This window comes from Camarhynchus parvulus, chromosome 6 (genome assembly GCF_901933205.1).
Source record: "Camarhynchus parvulus chromosome 6, STF_HiC, whole genome shotgun sequence".
NCBI lineage: Eukaryota > Metazoa > Chordata > Aves > Passeriformes > Thraupidae > Camarhynchus > Camarhynchus parvulus.
In genome coordinates this window covers 25449714-25476316 of record NC_044576.1, presented here as the reverse complement: position 1 = coordinate 25476316, position 26603 = coordinate 25449714, and the positions used below count along the sequence as shown (strand labels likewise).

Here is a 26603-nt window from a genome sequence, read left to right as displayed (position 1 = left end):
GATACAGAAATGTTTAATGGCGTTAAAGTGCTACTTTAATGGGGACCATATGCTAACATTTAAACACAATTCCACTGCACTGCTAAATATGGTTGTCTTTATTTTTTTTACTTTATTTTACCTCTTTTTACCCAACCCTATCTAAAACAATAAAATAAAATCTAAAGGACTGAAATTAACAACCCATTCAAATCAGCAATAAGTTATGAATTTTATAAAGCATTTTTTCCTCTTTTTTTCTTAGTAATGAGGGGTAATTAAATTACTTAAGGATATACAAAGTTTCAAACAATGCCATAGGTGAAGACTCTATTAAGGTTTTTAAAACTTGGAAAACAAAATAATCCTGGCCATTAAAAAGACAAAAATAAAAAAAGCAAAGCCCTCAAAGTGCAGGTTAGAATGCTTGTCTTGGAGAAAATTAGAAAACATTCGCTATAACAGCTCTTAACAGCACCTGCACAGATAAGGTGGCAAGGCCCTTGGGAACAGGACGTGCAGTCAAAACGTTACATTAACATGAGAGACGTGCTGAGCTTAACTAGGTTAACTACTGGACTGGAACTTCAAAAGTCAGCAAAGGGAATGATTCTAAAAAGAAAACTGAAGAAACCCCCACCAAACCTGGCCTCTTCCAGCTTAGCACAGCCTTCATCCATTGTGTGCATGGCAAAAAAAGGATCTTTGCATTTCATTGGGTCAAGTGCTTCATCAAAACAGAGATCTTTTCATGGCATAAATTCATATAAAAGACATCTAAGGTTTCATATGGACAAGCTCTAAAAAGATGCATCAGACTTGGGGTGTTTTCCCTCCCAACACATTTACAAATGTTTATCAAAAAATCACTTCAAATAAAAAGGTCATAGTGGCTCAGTATCTGGGCATGACTGTCTGGTGTGTCACCTCTCGAGTGCTGGTTTCGTTCTGCCCTCAGCTGGCCGTGTGCCTGCGAGGGGCACACATCTACCGGGGACCTGCTGGCGCTGGCACAGCCCCAGGCCTGACAGCCCACCCTGTGCTGGTAGGTTACAGGTGTGTACCTCTCGCTTTAGCCATGCTTCTGAGGTACTCACTGTTCAAATGATGTCCAACAGAAAGCTGAGTTGAATGGTGTTCTCCCCTGAACATCGCTGCCCCTCTCCCTCTGGGCACAGAATGAGACCTTCATCATTATCGGCACTGTTATTCCTAGGCTACGTAAGCCTTCTTAGATTTCCTAGTACGTTATGACAGCATTAGATTGTGGTAAACTGTAGGATACAGTCCTTTCAGGACCACAAAAGCTCTTCAGAAGGGCCTAAATTAGGTTGTTCAATCTGAATGCGGTGTAAGAAATTTTGACATTTCTCAGATCTCATGACAGAAAGAGAGGGATGAGTTTCTAGTATCCTCTTTCAAACAATTTCAAATAAATTCAAAAAAAGTGTTTCATCACTAAGGTCTAGATCCAGGTCCCACAGAAACAAACGGATTTCATTGACTGCAAAGGGACTAGTATTTGGCCTAACTTTTTGCCAGCAGAAATTGGGATTGGTAACATGACCAAATGAACAAATATGGGTTTCTGGGGAGGCTTCCTTTACCCAAAAAGCTTTATATACAGTTCTCTCCAGGCCTAGCTGTCAATATGTCAATTCTGAAAGAGGATACTGGCATCTAGGACCCAGTTTGATCATCCCAGTGAAATCATTCACCCTGCACTGTTGTCTCACTTGGTTCTAGGAAGCAAACGAGAGCTTGACACTGGCGCTGGAGTAACCCTCATCACTCCCAATACTCTGCAAGCTGCTGTGATCATCAATGTCACTGATGCTGGTTGTGCTGATATTGTCCACTTCTCCATGGGAGAACTCTGTGCTTTCAACGTCCACTTCAATCTCTTCTAGAAAGGGAAATGAGAGAAATGCACACAGGTTAGCACTGCACACCCAACTGCCCCCTTCATGCCAGTGAGCTCTTGGGACTCTCCCAGCACAAGGAATGAAGCAATCATCTGGCAGGTTCCCCCTGGAATGGGCTGTGGTCATTGTTTATAAAAAGACTAATACCAGCTTGGAGGTTTTTGTAGGGATTTGGCAAAGAGGTTTCACTCCTCCACATGCCAGCCACACTGTCAGCGTAGCTGAGCCACCCCACACACTGAGCTTGTCCCACCACCTCTTTCTTTGGACCTCTAATACCCCAGTGTTATAAAAAAGAAGAAACAGATAAGATTGAATGCAAGAGAGAAAATGGAGCATGAAGTTAACCCTAAAAATGCTAGTTGCTTGACTTTATATTGCCAAAGCCAGGACCACACACAATTACAATGCATTACCACGGGGACCTGGGTTACTCTCACACATGCTCAGTGGATTTTGGAACAGACATCTTGTTTTTATGAAAGACTTAAAAAGCAAAGATCTAATTAACCAGATATCTTGGGTTCCATATCGTTCAGGAATTTTCCAAAGGATTTTTGGTTTAAACTACAGAGTCACACCCAAACTATCCATCATCTTCTGGTCTGTCAGTATATATCAAACCATCTATTGTGTCTAATGTTCTGTCCACTGCAGGGATATTTTTAAAAAGGAAGTTCTCTTAATTCAGTTAGCCATTCAGATATATCTAGCCAGTTTTGACTGAAGAGGTGAACTCAATGGGAAGTTTGGTGGGGGGCTGGGGGGTAGGTGTGTGAAACATTGGTTCTAGTCTCATTAATATCTTCTTACATTTTCCTCTTTGTGCTGCCAAGAGATTCAGCAGACCAAAAATCACAATGAGCATCTCAACTTTACCATCTCTTTCAATGCCACCGAAATCAGATCAAGTCGACAGCAACAACAATTCTTCCAGACTTAGAACTCATGCAAAATACTGAACTCTCCATATGTATGTGTGTGTATGTGCCTGTGTGTGAGAAGAATCAGCAACCTAAACACCAAAGGCCATGAGAAGGGGAAGTTGAGAGATAAGAAATGGATGAATCTCATTCTCCCACTTCAGAGTCCTGGCAATTCCATGCTGGTTCAGCAACACCCACCTCGCTCCGAGTCCGAGTGATCCGAGGAAATGGTAGATCCAATGCTGTCCATTCGTATTCGCTCTATCTCCTGAGGACCCTGTAGCTGTTCCAGTCTTCTCTTTAGGAATCTTTGTTCTCGTTCCAGGTTCTCAAGCTGGTGTTGGCTTCTCCTCTCAGCCTCTTCAAGTTTCTGACATGATCAAATAATTTTTTTATTTTATTATTTAACTCAATAATTGCTTTTCTCCTTTTCTCCTTCCCTCCCACCTCCACTGCCCCGCCACCTGCCTTGCTTAGACCTTCCCAGTCCCAGAAGGATTCAAGTTCAAGTGCCCTGAACCAAGCTGCCTCGCAGTGTCCAAGCACAATGCCTTCTCCCCATATCTTTCCACCTCTCAGCTCCTGATAAATCATACCCATTAGTACAAAGAGTCTCTGAGGACTGAGCCTCTCCAGGAGACACGCTGTGAATTGCAGCAGCCTGTGGGTCATCCCACCCGGGATGGACACCTGCATTACCGCCTGTGCCCACGGAGGGGCCTCACATCCCCAAACCAATCCACTCCAGGGTTTGTTACGCTGCTCCAACATAAAAACGTGGCCCGGCAGTTCTGTGCTTCTTACTGCATGGTTTAGAAGGATTTCTCAGAAACAGTTTTCTATTCAGTGAGTGATTTACATAACCTACTACAGATTTCTTTGATCACAGCTGGGAAATCTACCAGGGCACTGTTCTTTGTTTCCTGCGACAAGCCCATTGCATAAGGAGGAGTCATTTCAGGCTAACTCTATCCCTTTGGCAGCACTTTCCTCCCTCATCACCCATCTTCCCTCTCTATATCCTGACCTGCAACGAAGTATTTCAGCCTCTCCCAGATACTGACAATGCTGCATTTTCTTTTCTCTTTGCCAAAAGTGGAGCTGGAAGAGCTAGGCTAGCTGGAAGGTTCACACATGGAATTCCAGCAAGCCAAACCTGTCTCACACTCTTGTGGTTTGTGCTAATACTTCGGCAGTGGAAACTCAGTAGCATACCAGAAAAGAAGCTGCATTTCCCATCAAAACGCAGTCACTCAGCAGTAGGTATGTTTTTCTTTAAAGAGATACAGCTGTCAACAAACAATCACAATACAGAACAAGATCCTTGCTCTTCAAATCCATAATTTTTGTACTTAAGGAGTTCATTATGGACTCTTCCAACAATGTGGCTTGTGGCAATGATAAATGGCTAACCAAGGGGGCAAGGCTTGCTTGCTCTTTTTATTTCTTTTTTAACAGTGTCATGTTTCCTTCAACAGAATTATCTCTAGGCAGCAAGGATGACAATTGCATTGCACTTCCCAAGATCCCACGCTGAAAGCAGCAGGGAAAGGCAGCTCTTACCTTGATATGTGCTTTGGCTTTGTTGAGCAGCCCAAGCGTGGTGTGCCGGGTGCAGTCTGGTCCGAGCGGTATCAGAACTTTTAAGCGTTCTAGACACAGGCGGAGGTGAGCTCGGCTGCAAGGGAGAACAGGAGGATCAGAGCCATGCTTTCTGCAAGGGAATGTCATTTCTTTCACTGCTGCCCCCCTACGAGGCAGTTTTCAGGCTTCCCTATTTCTATGCATCACAAGATTCCCCTCAGGTAGCAGCACAGACTGCTGCTGAACTATTTACGCTTCAAACATCAGCTGCTCACCAATACTTTCATTATTGCTAACCTCTGACAGACACTGTTTGTTTTCTTGCTGTCTGAACGGATAATCTGACCCATCTGGATGAACTTTGTGCAGGGGCAAAGGCACAGAAGAAAATGGTATCTCATGGATTTCCACTCTCTCTGAGCTATTTGCTGTCTGTTTTGCTGAGAAGAACTTTTGTGAAAGCAGTTTTGAATGACTGCTACCCCCTGCGTGCTTGTTCATTGCTAGCTCAGGGACATTTGCTATGGACTGACATGAACACCTTCTTTTTGCATGAAATTAAGATCATCAATGAAAAAATGGTCAATTCAAAACACTGAAACAATCCCTGGTGGCAATTCAAGGAGCAATAGGGATAGTAGTTCCCAAGAACTGCACTCTTACTCCTTCCTGGGCCCAGGTCTGAAATGCTGCTGGTGGTGCAAGGTCTGTGGGAATGAGAGAACCCAAGACCTTCCCCCAGGCATTCTTCTGACCTTGGCTACAAAGACAGGCTCCAGCACAACAGCACTGCTGGTGATATGATCCATTTTCTGCAGAACATGGCAACATGTTCTGGGGTAAATGGTTCAGGCAGCAGTGACAACACACATCGTCCTCAGGCTGCAGAGGAAAACTGTTCCCACTGTCTCCTCCTCTGGATCACATATGCAGGGATGAACAGCAGATTTATGGAAAACTATCGAGTGCGCGTTGCCTTTTTCCCCTCCCTCTCTCTTTCCCAGACATTAATGATTTATGTCCAAAGTTGTCATCCCAATCAATAACACAATGACATCAGCTTTACCATTCACATGCAAGAAACACCAGTGCAAAAGACTTCTGAAAGCCTATCCCAGCCCCTGCTCATGCACAAAGAAACTGAATCTAAGCCTGATCCATCTCAATGCAGGGGAAGAAAAAAAAAAGAAAGAAAAAAAGAGCATGGACAGTTCATTTCCATTTGTTTTTCAAATGCACTATTGCACCCAGTTTGAAAGGGGTGGGGGAGAGGAGTCTGTAATCAGGCAATTATGTCAGTGACAAGCAAGGATGATTAAGGGTGGAAGGGTCAGGGGTTTTGCTGATGAACTGTCAGCACAGGGGAGTGTTCACTGGCCATGCTGTAGATGTGAGCTCCTCACAGTTTCTACCATAAATCTCTTTACGAAGGGTTCATCATTCTGTTTCAATAACAGTCACAGGGCTGCATATTACCAGCAAGAGCCTTGAAGAAAGCATGTTTTCCATTAAACATTAACAAATACAGGGGTGGGGAAAGGGAAGTCATAATCCAAAAATCAAACTGAAAGAACAGTAATCACATCAATCTCATCTCCTACTTCTCAAGTTGCTCTAGGGCAAACCCCACTGTCATTAAACCCATATGGTTGACATGGGGGGATTTTTTTCTACCTGGAAGCCAGTTTCCAACACAGAGCTTGGTCAGGAGTGTGCACCCACTACAGGTGTTTGCCCTGCGTCCCATGATGACCAAAAGGGTAAGCAATGAAAAAGTATTCCTGGTTCACAGTGGCACTACAGTTCATGTCATCCCTTGGGACACTGGACACTGACTTCTTGCACAGAAATGAAGAGGAGCAGGATCTTGTGGTCAAAGACATTCTGGGGTTTGAAACCAATTTTTGGACATGACACAGACTTCCTGAATGGCCATACAGGCAAGTCACTGAGTCACAGCTGTCAGAGCACAGCCACTAAGCTGCAGTACAGAGCAGCATGTGTCTCCTCACAGCACAAGTATCAGCTCCAGCCACACATTTCACCTACAGATCAGCCCAAGTTAAAAACACAGACCAAGCAGAGCTCAGATCTGGGGGCTCTACCTAAGAGCTGACTGCCACACAGCACCTGCTACAGGCAGGTACCACAGACCTGGAGGCAGCTCCCAGCCCATGGTGAAAGTCAAATTATTTGTGTAACAGGAAAAAAAGTTTGGGGAATCAACATCCAATCAGTGGCAAAGACATCACAGTCCACTCTTGAATGCAGAGAGAAATGGACAACACATCTGCAGCCTGAGCTTTGGGTTGATTCTCAGCACTGTGTTTTACCAGGAACTGGGAAGGTGCTGCACCAGGAACTGCAATTCCTGGAACCAGTGATCAGCTTCAGGCAGGAGCAAGCACTGGCTGGATTGCTGAGACAGCGATCAAGGGTGGCACTGATCTGCCACGTCAAAAGCTGGGTTGTGTGCAGACTGAACAAGATCAACCCTGTTAAACACTTGAAAGCTACAGGCAAAGGTCCAGCCATGTAATAAAACCCGAGACACTTGAAAACCTTCCCATTGTGCCCCAGGACCACGGTGGAGTGAAGAAGATTATTGCTGGTCCCAGGCTCATGCAGACCATTTTCAGAGAAGCCACTCCTGCACCTGGCTCTGCTGGCTGCTGGCCAAAGGCTGTGGCCTGCAGCAGGGGTGATGGCCTGTGCCAGCAGCACACCAGGCATCAGGAGGGGCCACCTGCCTGGGACACGAGTGTGGTGTGAGCTGATAAGCTCCCCACGGCACACAGCACGGCTCGGGCTGGAAGCACACTGCAGGGGCAGGTGGTGTTGGCTGAGCTAAGGCAGGTTTTGAAGAGGTCTGACCAAAGCTGGTACTTCTGTGCTGCTGCTGGATTTTCCCCCTATTTCGCACTCCAAGCTGAGCCACACTGGGATGGGAAGGAGCAACCAAGGCTGCAAACTGTCCTGGCATGTGAGCACATTGCTTTCCTTCAGAGAGATCCAACTAAACAACTTCCCCAGCTGTTACCCCTCTGCAGCATTCAATACCTTCCTTACTTTTTTACTTTTTAAATCTAACCCAATCACAGTCCCTGACCTCAACTTCCAACAGCCCAGTGGACCATGCTGGGTTCTTAAACTGCAGAGCACACACTGCAGGTCTGACAGACTGGTGGGTGCATCAGAAATAAAACTCCAGAGCCCTAGGAGCAGATGGAGTCACTGCTCACTGAACTAGATGTTGCACAGAGGGCTATGGTCTGGCTGACAAAATGGTGATCGGTCAAAGGTTGAACTCAATGGTCTTGAAAGTCTTTTCCACTGAAATGACTTTGTGATTCTTTGAAAACCATCACAGAAGACTTAGCTAAAAGACCATTTCAGAGAGAAAGCAATTGCAAAGCCATTAATCTTTCTTATCAAGTCCTGGAGCTGCCCCTGGGCAGCTGTAATTCCCCAGGTCAGGCCATGATGTGAGTGTCTTTCCCCCTTGTTTACCTGGACTCTGGTGCAACGTGGCTTTGACAATGCTGCAGGCTCTTGTTTTCAATGAAAATAGCAGCATTGTGCAGCCTCCAGACAGAGCCAGACGGCTTTCCATGTAAACCACTGGATTATGCCAATATTTGACGCATCTGCCAATATCTAGAAAAACAAGTCTAAAAGCCCATATTGTTATATAACAGAGAAACAAGGCAGGCTTGGTGCAAAGGGCTGCTGCCTCTCGCTCTCTTGATCCTGAGGAAGACAGAGGATGACAGAAGGAGAATTCCAGTTTCAGCAGAGGCCGAAGCTTTTGCATGCTAGCTGCAGGGGAGATGGGAAAACCTGCAGCCCTTCTTCCTGCCAAAGTGGGAAAAAATCAGGCTCTCGCAGCAGCATACTGAGCACATTGTAGATGCTTGATGTGTTGAAAGAGAAATCTGTGAAGGATTTGAAAGAAAGGGGCTCTCCATTTTCCCAAGGGATGAGCCTGGTCCCCTCCTTCCTGCTCAGCTTGGTAAGAGGGAAACTCCTGTTTAAGATTCCCACGCTGGGGGGCATCAGGATGGCCAAAAAGCAGTAAAACACCTGAGAGGTTTCAGAAACCCAGAGCCAAACACAAGCCCTGCTCCAAAGAGCTGAGGATCACCCTTTATCTTGTTTCTCCTGGCCACTCTGGCTAGGACAGAGCCCCTCTGTTTGTGCTTCCTCCCCTGTGTGGGGCCAGAAAGAGACCAGAAGCAAGTTCCTCTGGGATGTGGAGGGCAAGCAGGGCAAGAATGCCCTCTCTTCTCAGCCAGGAGCTGCAATAGGCCAGGAGACTGAAGCAGAAGAAGGATGAAAAAGCCCAGCAGCCCCATAGCCCTTCCAGCAGATCCACAAGCTGTGGAAGGCTGCATATAGAGGAAGGGAGTGCCGGCCCTTGAAATGGCAGCCCCAGTGCTGCTCACTGGGCACCTGCTGTTCTCCCTGCTTTCCCTTTGTGCCTGTGCAAGAGCTTCTGACTGTATTTGGATTATCTGACTGTATTAGGATTATCTACTTCTACCCCCAGCTCCCCTCCAAGGTCCTCTGTACTGAGCCTGTATCAGAGGGGAGCCTGGCTCTTGCTCTGTGCAGCCCCCCCTTGCACTTGGCTCTGTCTGGCTGCAGAGGGCTGTAATTTCACAGCCTGCTCTCCTCTCCAGCTCCCAATGACATCACCCACTCTGATTATATAAAGCACAGGGAGGAAGCCTTTATTTATGCGTGCTTTTTGCTCACAGCTTCAGCTGTCTCAGTGTACAACACACATGCAAATCCCACTGCAGGAACTGGGCTCCTCTTTTGCCTGAATCAAAACTGCACTGCAGAAAAGGTGCGGGTGCAAAAAAAAAGTCTCTGTTTCCTTCCCCCACACCTCTGAATACATTTTTGTGGAGTTTGGGTAGGAATCAACCTAGCACAACACTCTGCACCATAGCAAGCTGGGCACAAAGCCACCAGCTTCCTCCCGGCTGGGAAGTCCCCAGAGAGCTGAGGGACCTGTGCTGGCAGCTCCAAGCCCTGTGTCTGCTGGTCACAAAGTGGCTACACAGGGGCTGGAAACCTAACCCCCTAACAATGCCCAACAGGATCCCTACAAGGGCCAGCCCAGGGCTGTAAGACCACTGAGAGTTTTCCTTCCTGAGCCCTGGTGAGCTCAGCCAAGCCCCTGTGCAGCCCCTGACAAGCAGGTGACCCCCGCTGCCTGCTCCATCCTGCTCTGGTCAATGCTGCAGAAACACTGCAGACACGAGACACCCCTGAATGTTAACACTGCCAGAGAGACAGCAGCTTCTTTGCCAGAAGTGGTTTGGGATTTGTGCAGGGTCCTTGCCAACTTCCACCATGAGCAGAAGCGATGGAAACTGAGAAAAGAAACTTTCTCTGCTGAGGAGTCAGGCAAACGCGCGCACACTCAGCTCTGGAGCAGCAGGTTTACCAGACTCAGCACTATCCCCCCGTCAGACACTGCTGAGAGACTTTGCTGAATCAAGGCCTGAACATCTGCAAAACACACACACACACAGACACACACACACAAACTCTCTTCCCATCTTTAAAAGATCAAGCCTCCCTCCCAGCAGGAAATGACCAACTCGCCTCCAGCAGCAGTTCAAAATGCTGAATTCTTAATTTTGTATGTTGAAAGAAGGGAGCATCTGAGGGAAAAGAAAAGCATTTCCCAGATATTTTTGTACTTTTGCCTCCAGGTCTATAGGGCTTGAATTCAACAGTGGATTTAAGCATGTGCTCAACATTAGGAATATGCTCAAGTTCCACTGAGGCTAAATCAGACACTTGATCTTTGTGAGATGTTAAAAAAATACAAGCAAACCAAAAGAAGCACCAAAAGAACCAGAAGAAGGAGGATCCTAGAAGGACATTGTCATATGTCTCCTCTTCCCTCAAAGCCTTTTCAAAGTTGAATCTAATTTAACCCTGAAATTAGAAACCACCAACTTTGTTTGGATTTCAGAGCCTAACAGATTGTCTAAAAAATTCAGAAGGGATCACTGGTTAAAGAAAGCAATTTCTGGAGAAACACATGTGACCCACATCAATAATTCAATGTATGGGAATGATTTTGAGATAAAAGTAATGAGAAACACATGCAAAAATCACAGGGCAGGGAAAATAGGCTTTCCTTCTAAAAGCAGTTCACAGGTCAGAGGCTGCTTATCTCCAGCAGCCATCGTACGACGTGATGTTTTTTCCTTACTCTTGTCCCTGACCCCCAGCCCAGCCCTCTCAGCGAGGTATCCGCTCCCTGCTTTGCCCACACTTGTCTCCAGAGGTTTTTCCAAGCAGCTGGCTGTGGGCTGGAGGAGGCAGGAGCGGGCAGAGCCCTGCTGTGTGTCGGAGCTGCAGCGCGTTATGCAACTGCCGCGAGCCCTCCGGCCGGGCAGCAGCGCTGCGGTGGCGCCCGGCCAGGCTGCGAGCAGCACCCAGCCCCGCTCGGCCTGAGCGCACAGGGCACCACGGACACGGGCTTCAGGAGGAAATCTGACTCACAAACGCTCAGCTGAAAGTCAATGTTCTCCACCTGAGCTGTGAAATCGCTCACGACAAGCCTTGCTTTTGGATTTTAAATCGGGTCTCTCCTCATGATTCTTTTCGTGCATTTGCTCCCAGTTGGAAGGGGACACTTGCTCATCTGACCCTGTTTCCAGTCAATTTCTACTGATGGCTCCCTGGCACGCACGGGTATTTGTATTCCAAAAGCTAATAACATCTGCCATAAAAATTAGCTGAAAAAAATCCTTCATATTTTTAAATTTTTAGATGTAAAGATCTACCATTTAAAATAAACAAAGAAATGAAAATTTAAGCCTGACAATAAAAAGACCTGACAACATACTACAAATAGGAATTTAAAGGAACAAAAAAGTTCTACAAGCAACATTTTCAACCTTATCTTAACCATGTCAGGTCTGTCTGCAAAAATTAGAGATGAACATGCACCCAACTGTGTTCTCAAATCAAGGCCAAAGGAAAAACAAATTGCAAATGATGAGATCTATGACCTAACAATGGTAAAACAATAATAGAAATAATAATAAAAAAAAATCCAACCCCAAGGCAATGCAGTTTTTCAAAGTCACACAAATGAACGTACCTCTGCCTGGTCACAAGCCATGCACCAGGCAGATAAGGGGTGGCACAGTGCACAAGAAAGCAGAATTGTGATTCAAGGCCAGAAGTGGAAACAAAATACAAACAGCAATGTACTGATGTACTCCACAACTGCAGAGCTTTGTCCAAAGGCCACCTCAAAGACACAACCAAACCAGGTACCCTGGGAAAGGGAGCATCTTACCAAGCAACTGAAATACTCGGGAAAAAATGGCCCATTTTGGGGCACAGAAACCCTCCTCCCCATCTGCAACAGAAGCTGCAAGCCTTAAGGTAAGCATAAAGCAAAGTGTTACCTGAAAATGTACTGCCCACACTCTCCACTGTACACTTTGAAAATGTCCATGGTACAAACCCTGCCTGTCCCTGAGCCCTGTGTGGCCTTGCACTGCAGTGTGAGTGTATGGCCACCTTACACAGAAATTACTTCTAGATGGGAAGACTCATCACTGATGTCAACTTTGGAAGAGTTTCAGGTTCTTGTCAAACAGAAGCTGCAAGACCAACAAACCTTGTGCCAAGTGATGTCTTGCCACCACTGGTCCATTCCAACCTGGATCTTTCTAGCCTACTACTGCAGTCTGGAGAAAGGCATGCTCCTCCACCTCCCTCTGCATCACAGAGCTGTCAAAATCTCTGCATTTCCTGGGATCCTTCTGGGTATAAAACTGAATATTGTTGAGAGCGGTCTCCTAATTATGTTATGATTTTGAAGGCAAATTCCTAAATCAAGCAGATCCCAAATAATTATACTAAAGCAACACTATGATTCTGAAGCTGAAGTGATATATCTGGGACTAATTTTATTCACAGCATAACTTCTGGGCCTTTGGGTCCTATTTGTTGCACATCTTGAGGTTTCCTGCTTTGAACTATAGTGCTAGAATACAGATCTTCATTTAAATAAAACAATTTCTAAAAAAGAGAGACTACCTGAAATCTCATGACTTCCAAAACTAGAAAGGGCAATGTCAAAAACTTTTGAATACTGATGCTTACAGTAATAAAAATTACGCCATTTTGGAAAGTTCCTCCTCCAGAATGAACTCACAGTTGCTCGGTAACACAACTGCTTACCCTTTCATAACCCCTTTGATCTTCAGAGGTACTGATGATACAGGGCTGCTTCAACTCAGTAGAAAAAGATCAAATGCAATAACCTGGGCTTTACAATGAGAAGGTGATGAGAGCAGCATAGGTGGCCATCTGCCCAGCAGAGGAATGGAATCAATCAATGCTTGGCATTTTCTCTCACCCCTTCATTTTCATACAGATCTCACACTGACCTCAGTGCCCGTCCGCCACTTTCTCCTCCCTACTCCCAGCTCCTCTTTGTCATTCCTTGCAAGAAATTTGGACACTTATTAAGAGATGTCAAATAGCAACAGATGCTCTGGAGCAGACTTCCCCCTGAATTTATACATTGAGGATCTCCTATTATCGATATTGGACATTATCAGAGAGTATTTTAATCCCTGGTGAATATAATTATATTATATTTTAGTGTAGAACAGAAGACAATGTTACCAGCTAAACCCCTTTTAGGCTGAGCTGTGCTCACAACAACGTGCTAAACCAAACAGCCACCACAGGCCACAAATGCTCTACATCACGTGCTCTTCCTGACATGAAAACACAGCCCAGGTGCCGCCGGTATGGCCACATGTAGGTAAAGATCATTTGCCACCAACTTTTCAATGTGCTGCCAAACATGCAGGTATTGCAATTTCCTACCCTGGCCATAAGATATGGTTACAATCCTGCATTGGACTATCAGGGAACATGCAAAGAAAGCTGTAAACATCAACAGACAACCCAGGCTGGTTAATTATAAAGCCCAGTCTAATAAAAACTCCATCTTTGTTAAAAGGTGGTTAAAAATAGACCTGCTCTTTAAATAGCCAGCGGTGTCCTGTGCCCTGGTTCTCACTAATACCATTGTAATTATCCTTCTAGGGATACACAGTGTGCTCAAAGCCAAGTCAGTGCAGAGTCCTCCTGCACGCTGCCAACATGCCTGCAAAGCAGCTGTGCCATTCATCAGGAACCTGCCTCCTTGCAGAGGAGGCACTAACCTGCTTTGCTGCAATCTACAGATTTTCAGCTTTACTGCTAGAATTAGGTCACCAGCAAAGATAGCCAAGATTTCCCAAACTCTCCAGCTATTCTTGATTATTCTGTTCAGAGGTTTCCTGGCTAAGCACAATGCCTTTGAAATGAAGAGGTGTTTTGGGCTCCTGCAAGGCTTCTGCAGTCAAACACTGAGAAGCAGAGATGCTCTCACTCCATCATCTTTAATGGCCTCTAAAACTGCCAGGCAATGGGAAAGTTCTCCAGCTCAGATCTACAGCCACCAGGTCCTTCCAGCCCCCCAGAAGAAATCAAAGATGGTGCACACCAGAAAACAGATGAATTAGCAAGGATCTGCAGGGACCCTTGAAGACCCAAGCCTGCACTTAAGCCTGGCAGAACCTGAGGCAGCAGAGAGCTTCCCAGCAGGCAGCTGGAGAGTAGCCAGGGACTGATCTGCTTCATAAGACAGACATTTGTACATCACTGAAAGAGTAAAGGATGCTATTGACTTGTTATTTGGGAAAACATATTTCCTGTTTTTAAAATAATGAGTGGGAAATTTGTCAATATCAAGAATAAATTCTTATCTGGTACTAGAAGTTCTTTTTGCCATTAACATAATTTTTAAAATTACAAAGGTAAGTTATAGCCACTAAGAATTTTTCTACCACATGCATCTATTTTCTGAAGCTTACCTCATGGAAGAAAATTCCTAATAAAAGTATATTCTAAAAATGTGACCATTTGACATACTTGTTTACACAAAATCTTTTATGCCAGAAGGAAAGCATGTGCTCTTCATCTAGTATCTCTTCACAGTGTCAGAAATATTTAAGGAGTCATCAAATATCCAATGTATCTTTCAGGTATAGAGGGCATACATCTGGAACAAGGGAAGCAGTGCATGTAATTTCACCTTGTAAAATTATTTTAAATTTAACCTCAAACTTCCCAGGGAAAATGAATTAACAGCCAAGGTCATTCTTTGATGCATGTTTGGAAAAAAAGCAGTAGGAAGGAGAACTTAAGACATCCTAGCAGTACTTTTCCTTCTGGATAAGGATTTTTGCACAGAAAAACCAGCAATAGTGTATTTCAAGAGGCTAGGAGTTGGGTAACATTAAGTGACAAAAGGTTTTAACTCAAGTTATCTATACTTGTTAGTCAGGAGGGGAGCCTGAACAGAGCACAGCTCCCAGCAGACTGACAGCAGGTGAGCCATGTCCTGAACTCACACATACAGAGGTACCAGGAAAAAAAAAAAAGAGTTTTTGAAAGAAGGCACCAGAGAATATGAAAACACACCTTGCCTCTGTTTAGCTGGTGTGATGTGCTAATACAAACTCTCTCAATACAGTTCTTCCAAAGAGGGGCCAAGTTTATTGTCTAGAAAATTAAAACAATATAAACTTCAGGGGGAAAGAACAACCTAATCCCCTGCCTTGCTCTTTCCCTTTAACTGGGCACCTTCTTTATAGCTTCTTTCTCTCCTGTAGAAGAGTGTGAAGGCCAAGAGATGCAAGATAGCTCAGACCTCAAACAAGGAAAAAGCATGGAGCTGGCTGCTTGGAAACAACTTTCTCTGGGCTGGAAGCAAGAAAAAAATGTATCTGTAAGACATGCGAATTCCTCCATTTGCTTCAGCTCAACTACAAAACTTCTAATGCTTTCAATAGGGCTCAAAAATCATTATATTAAGCACAGGATGCTCTAGCTAGTGACTTCTGATCAGGTAAAGAAAGCCATTATGACCCCTGTCTGGGTCTTCAATGCCACAAATGGATACAAATTTGATTCTCCAAACCAAGAACAGCTGTAGTTGAGTAAACTAACATTTGTAGGAGGATTAGCGGCCTTATGCTTGCTGACCCTGTATTTTCCCAGCAGGAAAAGGGTTAGGACCCCACTTGGAACAAACCAGACACTGAAAGGTTCATGGCTTGTTTTGGAAAGAAAAATTATTTAAAAACACAAAGAAAAAGAGAGAGGAGCTGGAACACCTACTCCTCTGGTTTGGTGGAAACTGGTTTCCATTTGCTCTGCTATCAGAGCAGTATTAAGAAAATAACAACATGACCTTACAGAAATACCTGCAGCGGCACCACTTTATAATCACAGTCCCACGCTCCTGCCTTGCTCTTTTGCAGCGCTTATGTCACTCTCAGAGCCTCATGAACTTAGGCAAGATTCACTACTGCTTCACCAATCAGGTATTTTATTTTCTATGTTGCATCCCATCCTGGGATGACTCCTTGTTGGTTTCAAAAAACACTACTGTTAAAAATCATAGCTAAAAAAACAACAAAAAAAAGGTAATTTTCTCCAAACACAATTCACCTGGAGAGAGCCTGTGGTGGGTTTCCTCAGCATGAGAGCCAAGCTACAAACCAGAACGAGAAACTTTTTGACTTTCCTAGTGCTGTGCTAGCCAGGAGCTGGCAGAGCTTGCAGGCACTTTCAGGAAGGGCAAAGCAGCAAACCGGAGATGACATTCCCACAAGCAGGAAAGGGCGATGCAGCAGGCAGGACCTTTAAGTGAGAATCAGACCTGTCCACAGACAGCTTGCATGACCCCAGGGAAATCCTTCAGGAACTGAAGCACACACCACTCATCCACAAAATGGAGCTAATCCTAATTCCTTCATACAGTACTGCACAGCTACAGCTACTCCTGGTTTTCAGGAGCTCATGTAGCTCAGCAATGACAAAGATGTGGGAAGAGCCAAGAGCCCAGGATTCTCTGGAAGCCAATTCATCCAGCTTCCTCTGGTAGTTAATGAGGCTCAGAGTACAACATGGCCACATTTCCCAAAATGGATCAGTAATTCCTCACTACTCCATATATGCACCAAAAGTCTACCTGAGATCTTCTGTTATCGCTGTCCCAAGAAATTCTCAAGATGGAATTTCAAAGGAGTTTAGTCATAATCAGGAAGACAAGATGAAGGCTGTATTGTTGACACTGCAATCATGCAGTCATAAAGCTTTTTACTTCTTACAACACTTTAGTTCTGATGTCCTACTGTTAATCCCATTATGGTTTAGGCCCCATTAAAAAAATATACACCACAGTAGCTCAGACATCACTCTATTCTAAAAAACAAACACCTACATAGGATGTTTCCTCTTCTTTCTGTTTTTTAAATACAAAGGTTACATTGGCTTATTGGTTTTGTGTGGGGGATAGGAAACACTTGACTCTGGGTGCTGGGTTGCCCCAAGTACCACCAGAATTGTAGGGAAGATTACAAGAGTTGGCAAGATTAATCATATTTTTCACTTTAAATAAAATAACAATTTGAAAAAAAAAAAGCTCCTTTGAAATGAAAAAATAAAAAATTCTTGAAGCCCCTTGTGCAATTTGCTTTTCCTGGATGGCTGAGGGAAAGCACAAGCCAGTGCTGTCTGCACAGACCTGGGAGCCAGCCTGGAGGGCTTATGGGAGTCCCTGCTTGTGTACCACAGCCTTCCACTCTGACAGCTGCTGAACACTTCCAGTGTGCCCAACACACAGTACAAACCCCTTCCCATCCTGCTCTTTCCCCACCACGTGTACTCTTTGCAGAGACCACCACAACACACAACTCAGAGAAACTCCAAGAGACACTCATGACTCCAGAGAGCCTTCGCATGTTTTCCTGAAGTATATGACACTAGATATAAGATTTTGCTTCTCCTCTCCTTTTGCAATCCCTTCACTGAAATGTATCCCTATATGTGTTTTTTCCAGTGAATACCAAGCCTGTAAGCTGCTCTTCCAAGCCAAGAAAAGTTTAAAAGAGGTCACACCACAGAGAACAGGCTCTGCACATTTCCTAAGAGGGTCATATTACATAGAATATCCATGGGAGATGAAGTGTTCCCATCAGTTTCCCAATTTTTTTGGCATCAAAGTTGCTCTTTGGGTTAGGTGAAGTGGGAAATGCATACATTGGAAAAAGAAAAGATCCATTTTTTTTGTTCCCCACATTTGCCTATCTCAGCCAGAACTCCTCAGCATACTTTGAGGGTCTAACAGAGTGATTCTTGCTAGGAAAGTTAACTGCTATATTCAGCATTTGGGACTCTTCACACTCACAGAAGCACTCAGCTTTGGATGGCTTTTTTTCTTCCCTTGAATGATGCTGAAATAATTTTCTTTAGTCAGACATTAGACAAAACTTCCTAGCAGTAACCACAGTTAATCAGGGCAATAGGCTGCACTGTCTCGATACGCAATCCTGCTGTCAAATGCTTTTAAGGCCATGCTAGATTGGCACCTGCCAGAAAAGCTTTAGATGGACCTTATACTGCCTTGGGATGAGGGCATCAAGTAAGTGCTGTAGGTACCTCTCAGCTCCATCCCCGACAGCTTCAGAAAACTTCAGAAACCACAGAAATCTGAAGAACACAGTTTCTTGCTCTCCTTTAGATACAGGGCCTGAGCCAGCTGCAGAGGCAGCATGCTGAGTCTCCAGAAACCTCTTTAAGAGTAGAAGATCTGCTCCAGAGTGGCAACTGCAGCTGGCAAAGGGCATTAATGCCATGTGTGCAGGAGCAAGCAGGCAAAGCAAAAGAGGATCTTGAGGCATCTGCAAGGCACTGTTTCCATTAGCAGAATGAGACAGGTCCCTGCAGTGCAGGTTGGCAAGGAAAGACCAGGAGCAAAGCAAACAACAGGAGGGATTGCAGGGAAGAGGAACCCCCCACCCAAACTGCTGAAACCAGCTCACCCCAGCAAGCTCTGCAGTTACACAGCTGCAAACTTGGAAAAGGGCAGACAGCTCTGAAGAGCGCCAGGATCCACTCTATGAGAAACACTGGAAACAAACACAGATCAAAGGGAAACACCAAGCTGTATACACAGCTGGGGCTGTCTTCCCCTGTTAAAAAGAGAAGGGCACGTAGCTTTTAACTGCAAGCTCTTTGTGAGTGCTTGCACGTAACCGTGCATCTGGGCAAAGGCGCGCACTCACCCCAGCTCGGCCTCCTGGCATTACCGGGGTGTAGCTCATGAATGGCATTTTCCAAGCTCTATGGAAGATTCCCACACAGCTGGGCAAAACCTGACTAGGCAACCCGCAACTCAACCCACCCCAGGGAGCAAGGCCAAATAGGTGGAAATAAAAGACATGGGAGATACAAAGCAACCTCTGTTTTAGCCTCTGATTTCTACAATAAACCTGCTGCATGGCTCCTCCTTTTAGAACGACTCATTTGAACAACTTTATTGAGTTTCCAGAAGGAGCAGAACAATTCCCGTCTAAGGGCTGGGCTTTGACCATGTGGAATTGGAATTAACTACCCAACTCTTCAGCAGGTTCATGTAGTCTTTATGTAGTACTGTAGTACTGTAAATTCTCCTGAGAGGAAAATGTGGAGGACACGTTGCCCAGAACTTCCTGGGACAGCCAAAGCAATCCCTCCTGCACAGTCCAGCTCTGAGAGAAAGAGGAGATTACATACACTGCAGCAGCACATGGAAATGCTGGTGGCTTCCTGTTGCTGGGTCCTGGAACACTCTTGGCTGACCAGGCTCTTCTTCAAGGCTAGTGACAGTCACAGTGGGCTCCTCAGGGCTGATCTCACCCCTGAACCTTCCTGTTCTGTTTCTTTTCTTTCCTGGGATGCTCACAGGGAGATCTTCCCGTATGCAAATAAGCAGTAAAATCAAGTCTGGCATCAACTACCTTTCCACATATCCCTCCTGATGGTTGTATGGCTTTGGCAGCCTTCACCCATGTGGAAGGGTCCTTGCCCTTTTACTACAAACACACCCACTTAATCATGAGAAGAGCAGTGTCTATCAAATGCCCTCCTTTTGTTTTTGCATTATTCACTGTCCTGGACAGCAAGGAACCCTTGGCACTGCTCCCCAAATGACTCGGCACAACTACAGCACTGTAGAGACAACCAGAGAGGAGCAACAACTGCCCAAGTGAAGGAGCAGTATTCACCTGAGAGCCATTAAGAGCTGTGCTTCTAAATGATTCAGATGCTTTTAGATATTCCACCCTGGCTCAGCAACCAGACAACTCAGAGATAGCAGCCTGCACTTGACTTTGCAAGCATGACTAAATTTTGTGCAGCTGTTTACTACCCACCATGATAAAAACCACACCCTTACCATAGGAGCTGCTATCAGTCTGGACCATGTGTGAACCCGCTGATACCATGCACAGAGTCTGTTTCTATAAAAGTAACGCTGCAGTTCAAACTCATGTCCTGTTTCCACTGGTGGCTTCATGAATAAGCTTTTCTGTACCAATACTCCTTTCCCTCAGCCCCTCCTGTGCAGAAACCCGTGTACAGACAGTTACAAGATCATTCTGTAACTGCTACATCCCCTTTCCTGCCTCACCTTTTGTGAGCTGAACATGCTCATTTGCAAAATCTACCATTCACAGCAATCTGTTCTTCGTCCTGAGCCTTATAAGCACTGAACTCCCAGGGAAAAAAAAAAGAGAAAAGGCATCCATGCTTTGCAAGAGCTTTTCATTTTTCTCCTAAATAAGTCATGTTGCTTTATTAATGTACTCTCAAAGGTAAATAATTAACAGGCAAGAGGGACAGAAAATCTTATTACATGGCTAATGGGAAGTGATGCTCAGGCAGCAGCGTACCCATAAAGTATAGCTTCAAAAGACAGCCCCTAGGCCTTCTTAATGGAACATTGGGCTGAAAACCTGACTCATGCAGGGATTCCTCTGCATTCCTTCAGACTCCGACAAATCCAAAATCCTTATCTGAGATTTAGCCTGCATCTAACAGACTGAAGTCTGTTTCACCTCTGAAAAACAGGATACTCCAATTTTGCACAGGCACTGTAAGGAACAACCACAAAGAGCACTAGGCACAGATGCTCTGTATTTCCACACAAATTCAAACTCCCAACGACAGAAGGAACACTGGTAGATTACACCATCTACTGCTATGTTCTGCCATGCCCCTGACATAGCCCTGTCCATGTTATCCACTTGTTTCATGTGAGGAAAATTCCTGACCCTTGGTTCCACATTGCTTATTTAATTGTTTTATGGTTTTCTCATGCACTGTTTGGGAAGAAAACTTAGAGGTCTGTTTGCCCACAGTTATGTAAACTACTCAGGGTGATCAGCACCATTTGCAGCCAGACAAGAACCACAGCAATTGCAAGATGAAGTCCTTCCCTCCTTTCCCAGACAAGGTTGTGAACACCTGTCACACACTTGCATTTTCCATCACAGCATTCAAAACTAGGAGTTAGACCATACTGCTGCCTCCCAAAGCAGCCTACACTTTGTGTCCCTCTTCTCTTGCCTTAGGGGAGAAGGTGTCAAGCAACACCTCCTGGCCCTGGCCAACACTGAGGGGACAGAATGACACTGAGAGGGACACAAGCAGGGAGCATGAAGTTTTGAAGGAAGGTGGGGAGAGGGGAAACTTGTGTGAAGGAGAGAAAAGGCAAGCAACGAGGCAGAGATGAGGATCAATGAAGCAAAGGACTGGGTCAATGCAACCTTGTCCCTGCTCCTTTTCTTCATCCAGGCACCAGCTCTGTGCATGTTTCTGCTTCTCACCTGGCACAGGTCAGATACCTGGGATCCCATTCTTCCCATGTTCCCTTGCAATATAAGGTTAGAGGTTATCCAAGCTGCCATACTTTGGTAAAAATGGGCCACATACAAAAAGAGAACAAAAGCATGCTTCCTTCATTTCCTACCCCACTTCCTTTGGTTATTACAAGTCTGCATGGGCTACATTATTACATGTACCAGATGTAGATCGACACACACAACTCCAACTTCTGCCCCAAGAGTACAAGGTCCTGAAATTTGTCGTCAACAGGTGATCTGTCTCAAAATTATGTTCCTATTACCTCATCTTTCCTACAGCAGAAATTCCCAACTGGCTTTTAGCTAGCAATGCTTTCAGGCCCATGAGCAATGTTAGTCACTTGAACAAGAAAAGTTGTTGCATCAGGACTGCTGGCTCTCAGTACCTCAAAGAGCACCCTGGAAAAAAAAAAATAGCAAGCCTGCAAAGTCTCCAGAGATGCATTTAGGAGAGAGATGGTAAGTACAGAGCCATGACATGACTGAAAATGGAGCCAGGAAAGCTGAATGCTTGACTTCCTACTTGAGACCAGAGGTGCAAGCCCACTGATTAGAGAGGGCATTTGCCCAGTCTTTATAATTTTTTGAGGACAGCCATAAATATACAGAACTGGAGAGGGTTCAACCTGAAACCAAACCTATGGCAATGCACCCAAGTAGAAATCTGAGGATGCAAGTTTGGGAAGAGATTCAGGAACCACAGTTGGCAATGATGCACTCCAAATCAGACTGGTGATCTCTGATTTGGTGCAGAGACCTGACTGCAGAGAATGTTTCTTTCAAAGATGGGGGTTTCCTCTCAGGTCTCCCTTCTCGGAGGCAGGATGATGAAAGGATTCTCAGCATCAGACCATTATGACAAGGCCAAGCAGATTGTGCTGACAGTTCTTTCTACACCATGGAAGAAAAACATATCAGAAAGTGCCCCTTCACATCTTAGTTAAGAAGGGCTTTGTGATAAATATCTGTTTCTGAAAAATGGCTTATAACAGTGATTTTATTGTGCAACATTGTTGAAAGAAAAACATTTTTCTTCGTGACAGTTTATCCAAAATAGTAGTATTGTTTCTTTTCCTCTTCTTTCTTCAACAGCTATTGGATTCCTAAGGGAGGTGCAGAGATCTGGGAGCAGAAAGGATGACAGGCATGCACACATTCTTCACTGCATCACTTTGAATAAAAAATAAATCATATTAAAACTAGAAATTCCTATATGAGCAGTACTAAAAGACTTGAAATGAAATGTGGATCATTTTGTTTCCTTCAATTCTTGGCATGGAGACTAACTGTCCCTTTGCAGCAGCTGTACTCAGAGTTCAGAATGTTCAGCAACCCAGCCAGTGTGAAACAAAGCCTTTGCAGACTTTCAGTTGTAACTGAATCAAAATGCTGCTTCTGCCCAAGGAGGCACTTTGCATGAGCAAGTGTGCTGGTCAGCCTTCCCCAGTGTTACACCAGTGACTGGTGAGTTCTCAGAGCAATGCAAAGAAATAGCAAAAGGCAGACTGACATTAAATAATGCTGGCTGAGCCTGAACGTACCCAGAAAGAACAGCTCTCTGACAGCCTTACTCCAAAAACCACCAGCTTCACTCTCTCCAGGTTAAGCAAAAACAGCAACAGCACTGTAATAAGTTATCCAGATCTCCTAAAACAGACAAACATGCTGCAGCTCTGTTGAAAATTGTTAGTCCCAGCTGAAAACAGAAGCATCTGTCATCCAAACAACAGAGTTGAAGACAGCTAACTACCTCCAGCTCTTGTTCCACACTGGCCTTGGAGACAGGAGAGTTTAGCTACAGTTCCCACAAGGAGCAAGTTGGATCAGTGCATGCTCTGACCTTTGGATGTGTCAGAGAAAGATGCATGCTCAGCTGTGTTGGATACGGTTTGACTGCTGCAAGGAACATCACAGGTTCCAAGGTTTATTAATGAGGAAAACAATATGTACTGTCAACATTTGCTACATGAAGTTAGCATGAAAACAAAGCCCACTCCAGAGAACAAATGAAATTTACTGGATTAGTTTCTTGTTCCAGCTCTCCTGATAAATAGCACTGAACTCAACACCACATTGATTAGTTGGTTCAAGACAAACACTGATCAGATTGCCTTGGCAAGTATATATAGCACTACAATAGCACAATCATCCTAGTCTATTCAGAGTAGCAAGGATTCACCACACTTTCATTTCCCTTCCTTCTATCTTTCCCAGCCTAGACAGCTTGTCTGCACTATTTAAAAGCTCTACCTTAAAAGCTTTTCCTAAGACACTCTCAAAGCCCTTATTCTAAAGAAACAGAACCAAACAGTGCAAATGCTGCAGAGCCTCAGAAGGCCCCCATGTTTCAGTGCAAGCTGACCCAGGTCATTGTTCTCTCCTCAGCTTTCAGTAGGGTTTTTTTTTATCTTATCCACTACCTCAGATAGGCAACTGAGCACAACAGTCAGCTCTGGGTGAGAAACCGCCTTGGAAAACCACTCTGCAATAAACAGTCTCTCATGTCAAAGAAAGAATTGGTGAGGAGCCACAAGATGGGGAATTCTGGTAAGAGTCAGGCTAAAAACCACAGTACTTGATCCTTGCTATGTGTTTGTCTTCTTTGCTTCTGATCATGTCAAAAGATATCAGAGAGAAAGGATGTTACACCGCTTCACTCTGTGCTTTTACACGAAACAAACTTTTAGCAACTTGGTTTAGAATTTTGTCTCCTTTAGACTTTTTCCTTTTTCTTTCTAAATGAAGTACTTTTGCAAAGCCACAAATTCTGCAAGATCTTCAGAAAATTCTATTTTCAGTGATCCTGAGTCCTCTTTACCTCCTTGATCTATCTTTTGCTTGAACTGAATTACTCTTACCATAAGAAAAATATGCTCTCATAACTCATTCTTTACCCAATTACTCAGCTTTGTTTTCCTTCCTTCTGCTGCATTACAAAGCAATCATCATCAAAACCTAATAGAACAATGTATGATCTACAAAAAAATGCTGGGGGTTTTTTGGTTTTTATTTTTAATTTTTTAAATCTGATCAACAGCATTACAAAACTCTTTCTTGCTCTGTCAGGAAATGTAACTTTTCTGACAGACATCACCGCTGTATTGGTCTACCAGAACTGCCACTTCACAGAGCAGCAAGATGTCACCTCAGAGCTGTGTGTCTCCCCCTAATACCACACTGACCACATCCTCCTAACACTGGCATGTGTCAAAATGTTCACAGACAACAGCTAACACCACTATCTGTATAACACACAACATTTACCTTTAACCTGGATTTCAGTTGTTATCCTTTTTTAGAAAATATTACACTTGCAAACTTCATCTTTCAGTCACACACTTTATCCTGTTTTCTTTCAGAAAACAATGAAGAGTGTTGCTTACACATCAGGTTTTTTGGTAGGCGTGTTAAAGGACTAAAAAATATCATTTTAGTTACATATTGCAGCAGATGAGAAGAATGCTGGTTTCTTGTTTAAATGCAAGCTATGACTCATCCTAAGCAGAGATAAACTGAAACACATACCCATTAAATAAAATTTTTCAGTGTGAGGATTAATGACAGATAATAAGTATAAATTAACTTTAATCTTTTACAACAAACGAAGTCCCTTATATAAATGTCACAGCAATCTTTTCAAATTAAAAAAACCCAAATCAAAGCCAGAAGAGGAATCATTTAAATATTACAGCAAATGTTTGGTACCAAATCAAACAGCTCCTTAGCAGAACCAGTGGAGTGTTCTGGAGCAAAATATTTTCAAGCAGTAGACCTTAAAAAATTGCTTTAATTTTTTAAAATGCATTTTAGGGGGTTTTCTACATTGAAGGGGTACATATTAAAATATCATCAGCTCTGCAATACTGAGTCCAAGTTAAATCACACATTCAGAAAGGAGAAGAGCATTTTGTTTTACTAATATTCTCTTGCTACTGCTTAAAACAAACTCTGTGTAATTGTTGAATGGGTTAAACCAAAATTTAACTGAACATAAGAAGACTGCTGTTCACAGACAAGAAGAGAAAAAAACAGAGTCAGAGACCTAATAGTGGACAATTTTGAAAATTATAGTGTGTGTCAATAATAGAGATAACAGTGAGATTCAGAAGGAATAATCTCAAATAATAGGGAAAATGAGCACCTGTCAGCCACAAAGCCATTAGTATCAGGGCTTTTATACTTGCAACAGTTAAGTCTGGAGACACTGACAAACTTAACAACACAGCAAATACAAAAAGGAGCTGGGGAACACAGGAAGCAATCTCCCTCACTCAGAAAACACTGCTGTGGAGTTTGAAAATAAATGCTTCCAGTATGCAACTCGCTGCCCAAATCACTGGTAATGAACACTGCAAACACAGCAAAGGCACTACTGCATCTAGCTGGGTTTGCAGATGTGAGTAGCTGATCAAGCCACAGCATCTGCATCAAGGGACAGACAAGCCCAAACCAGGAACATCAGACTCCTGAGCAAAGTTCCCAGGCACAGGAGTTTGCCTGTAATCAAATGTCTGCCCTTCCCAGAAGGATGAAAACCAAAGGCTTGTAAAACCATGTCTGAGACAGACCTGGAATACAGTGCCCCGGAATGGGAAGCCCTGGAGGAAAGACCTTGCTGAGAAGGCTGATGGTTAGGAATCTTCAGCCTGGAGCAGGTGGGGACTAAGGAGAATAACAGACAAAAGGAGAGGAAGAGAGAGATATTACATCAACTGAACATGGAAGGACAAATTCTGCAGCAAGCAAACACCTTGTCAATATTCAGGAAAAGGAGGCATAAGGGGAAGCTCAAGTAATAACACTCCTCTCACAAGTAACACTTCTTGACATGCTAGTCAATTGTTAATCCTTATGGTATCCCCACCTCAGATAATCTAACTGTCCTCAGTTAAAGACAGGGAACCAAGGCAGGAACTTCCTCAATTCACACAGACAACTGGTACCCAGCACATCCCAATCCCATCAGTCAATAGAGTTCTTAGCTGGACAGTAAGTATGTAACACTGGCTGCTAAGAATTTGAAGTTTTGCTGCCTGCCCTCAGACTAGAAGAAGATGATCACATATCCATGCAAACTTGGCCAATGTGATAGGACCAGGCTGGTCCAGGGAAAGATGGAAACAGTTCTGCTCTAAAGCTGTACTGAGTAAAAGCAGCATTTGCAGTAACAATTAGATATGCAAATAAGCACATTGAAGATTAGTGACGGTTTACTGTTGTCATGGAGAAAAAAGCACCTTCAGTTCTGGGTCAGACCCAAGGACTGCATTTTCTTTCCCTCACTGGTAAATAGAACTGGAGAGAGCACTGGAAAACCCAGGACCCAACACTCCTCAACACAGCTCAACTTGGGACTGGAAAGGCTGAAGCTCAGGGAGAAACACAACCCA

General features: G+C 44.3%; 1 protein-coding gene across 2 annotated transcripts in view; it reads right to left on the bottom strand.

The window, feature by feature from the left end:
* The window catches only part of MXI1 (MAX interactor 1, dimerization protein), a 54802-nt gene continuing 28199 nt past the window's right edge, over positions 1–26603 (bottom strand). For both annotated transcript variants that reach the window (XM_030951097.1, XM_030951098.1), the window contains exons 4-6: positions 4394–4508; positions 3029–3200; positions 1–1885 (exon numbers count right to left, since the gene is read on the bottom strand). In XM_030951097.1, coding sequence (XP_030806957.1) covers positions 1722–1885; positions 3029–3200; positions 4394–4508 — 451 coding nt within the window. In that variant the 3' untranslated portion in view covers positions 1–1721. The remainder of the gene's footprint in view (positions 1886–3028; positions 3201–4393; positions 4509–26603) is intronic.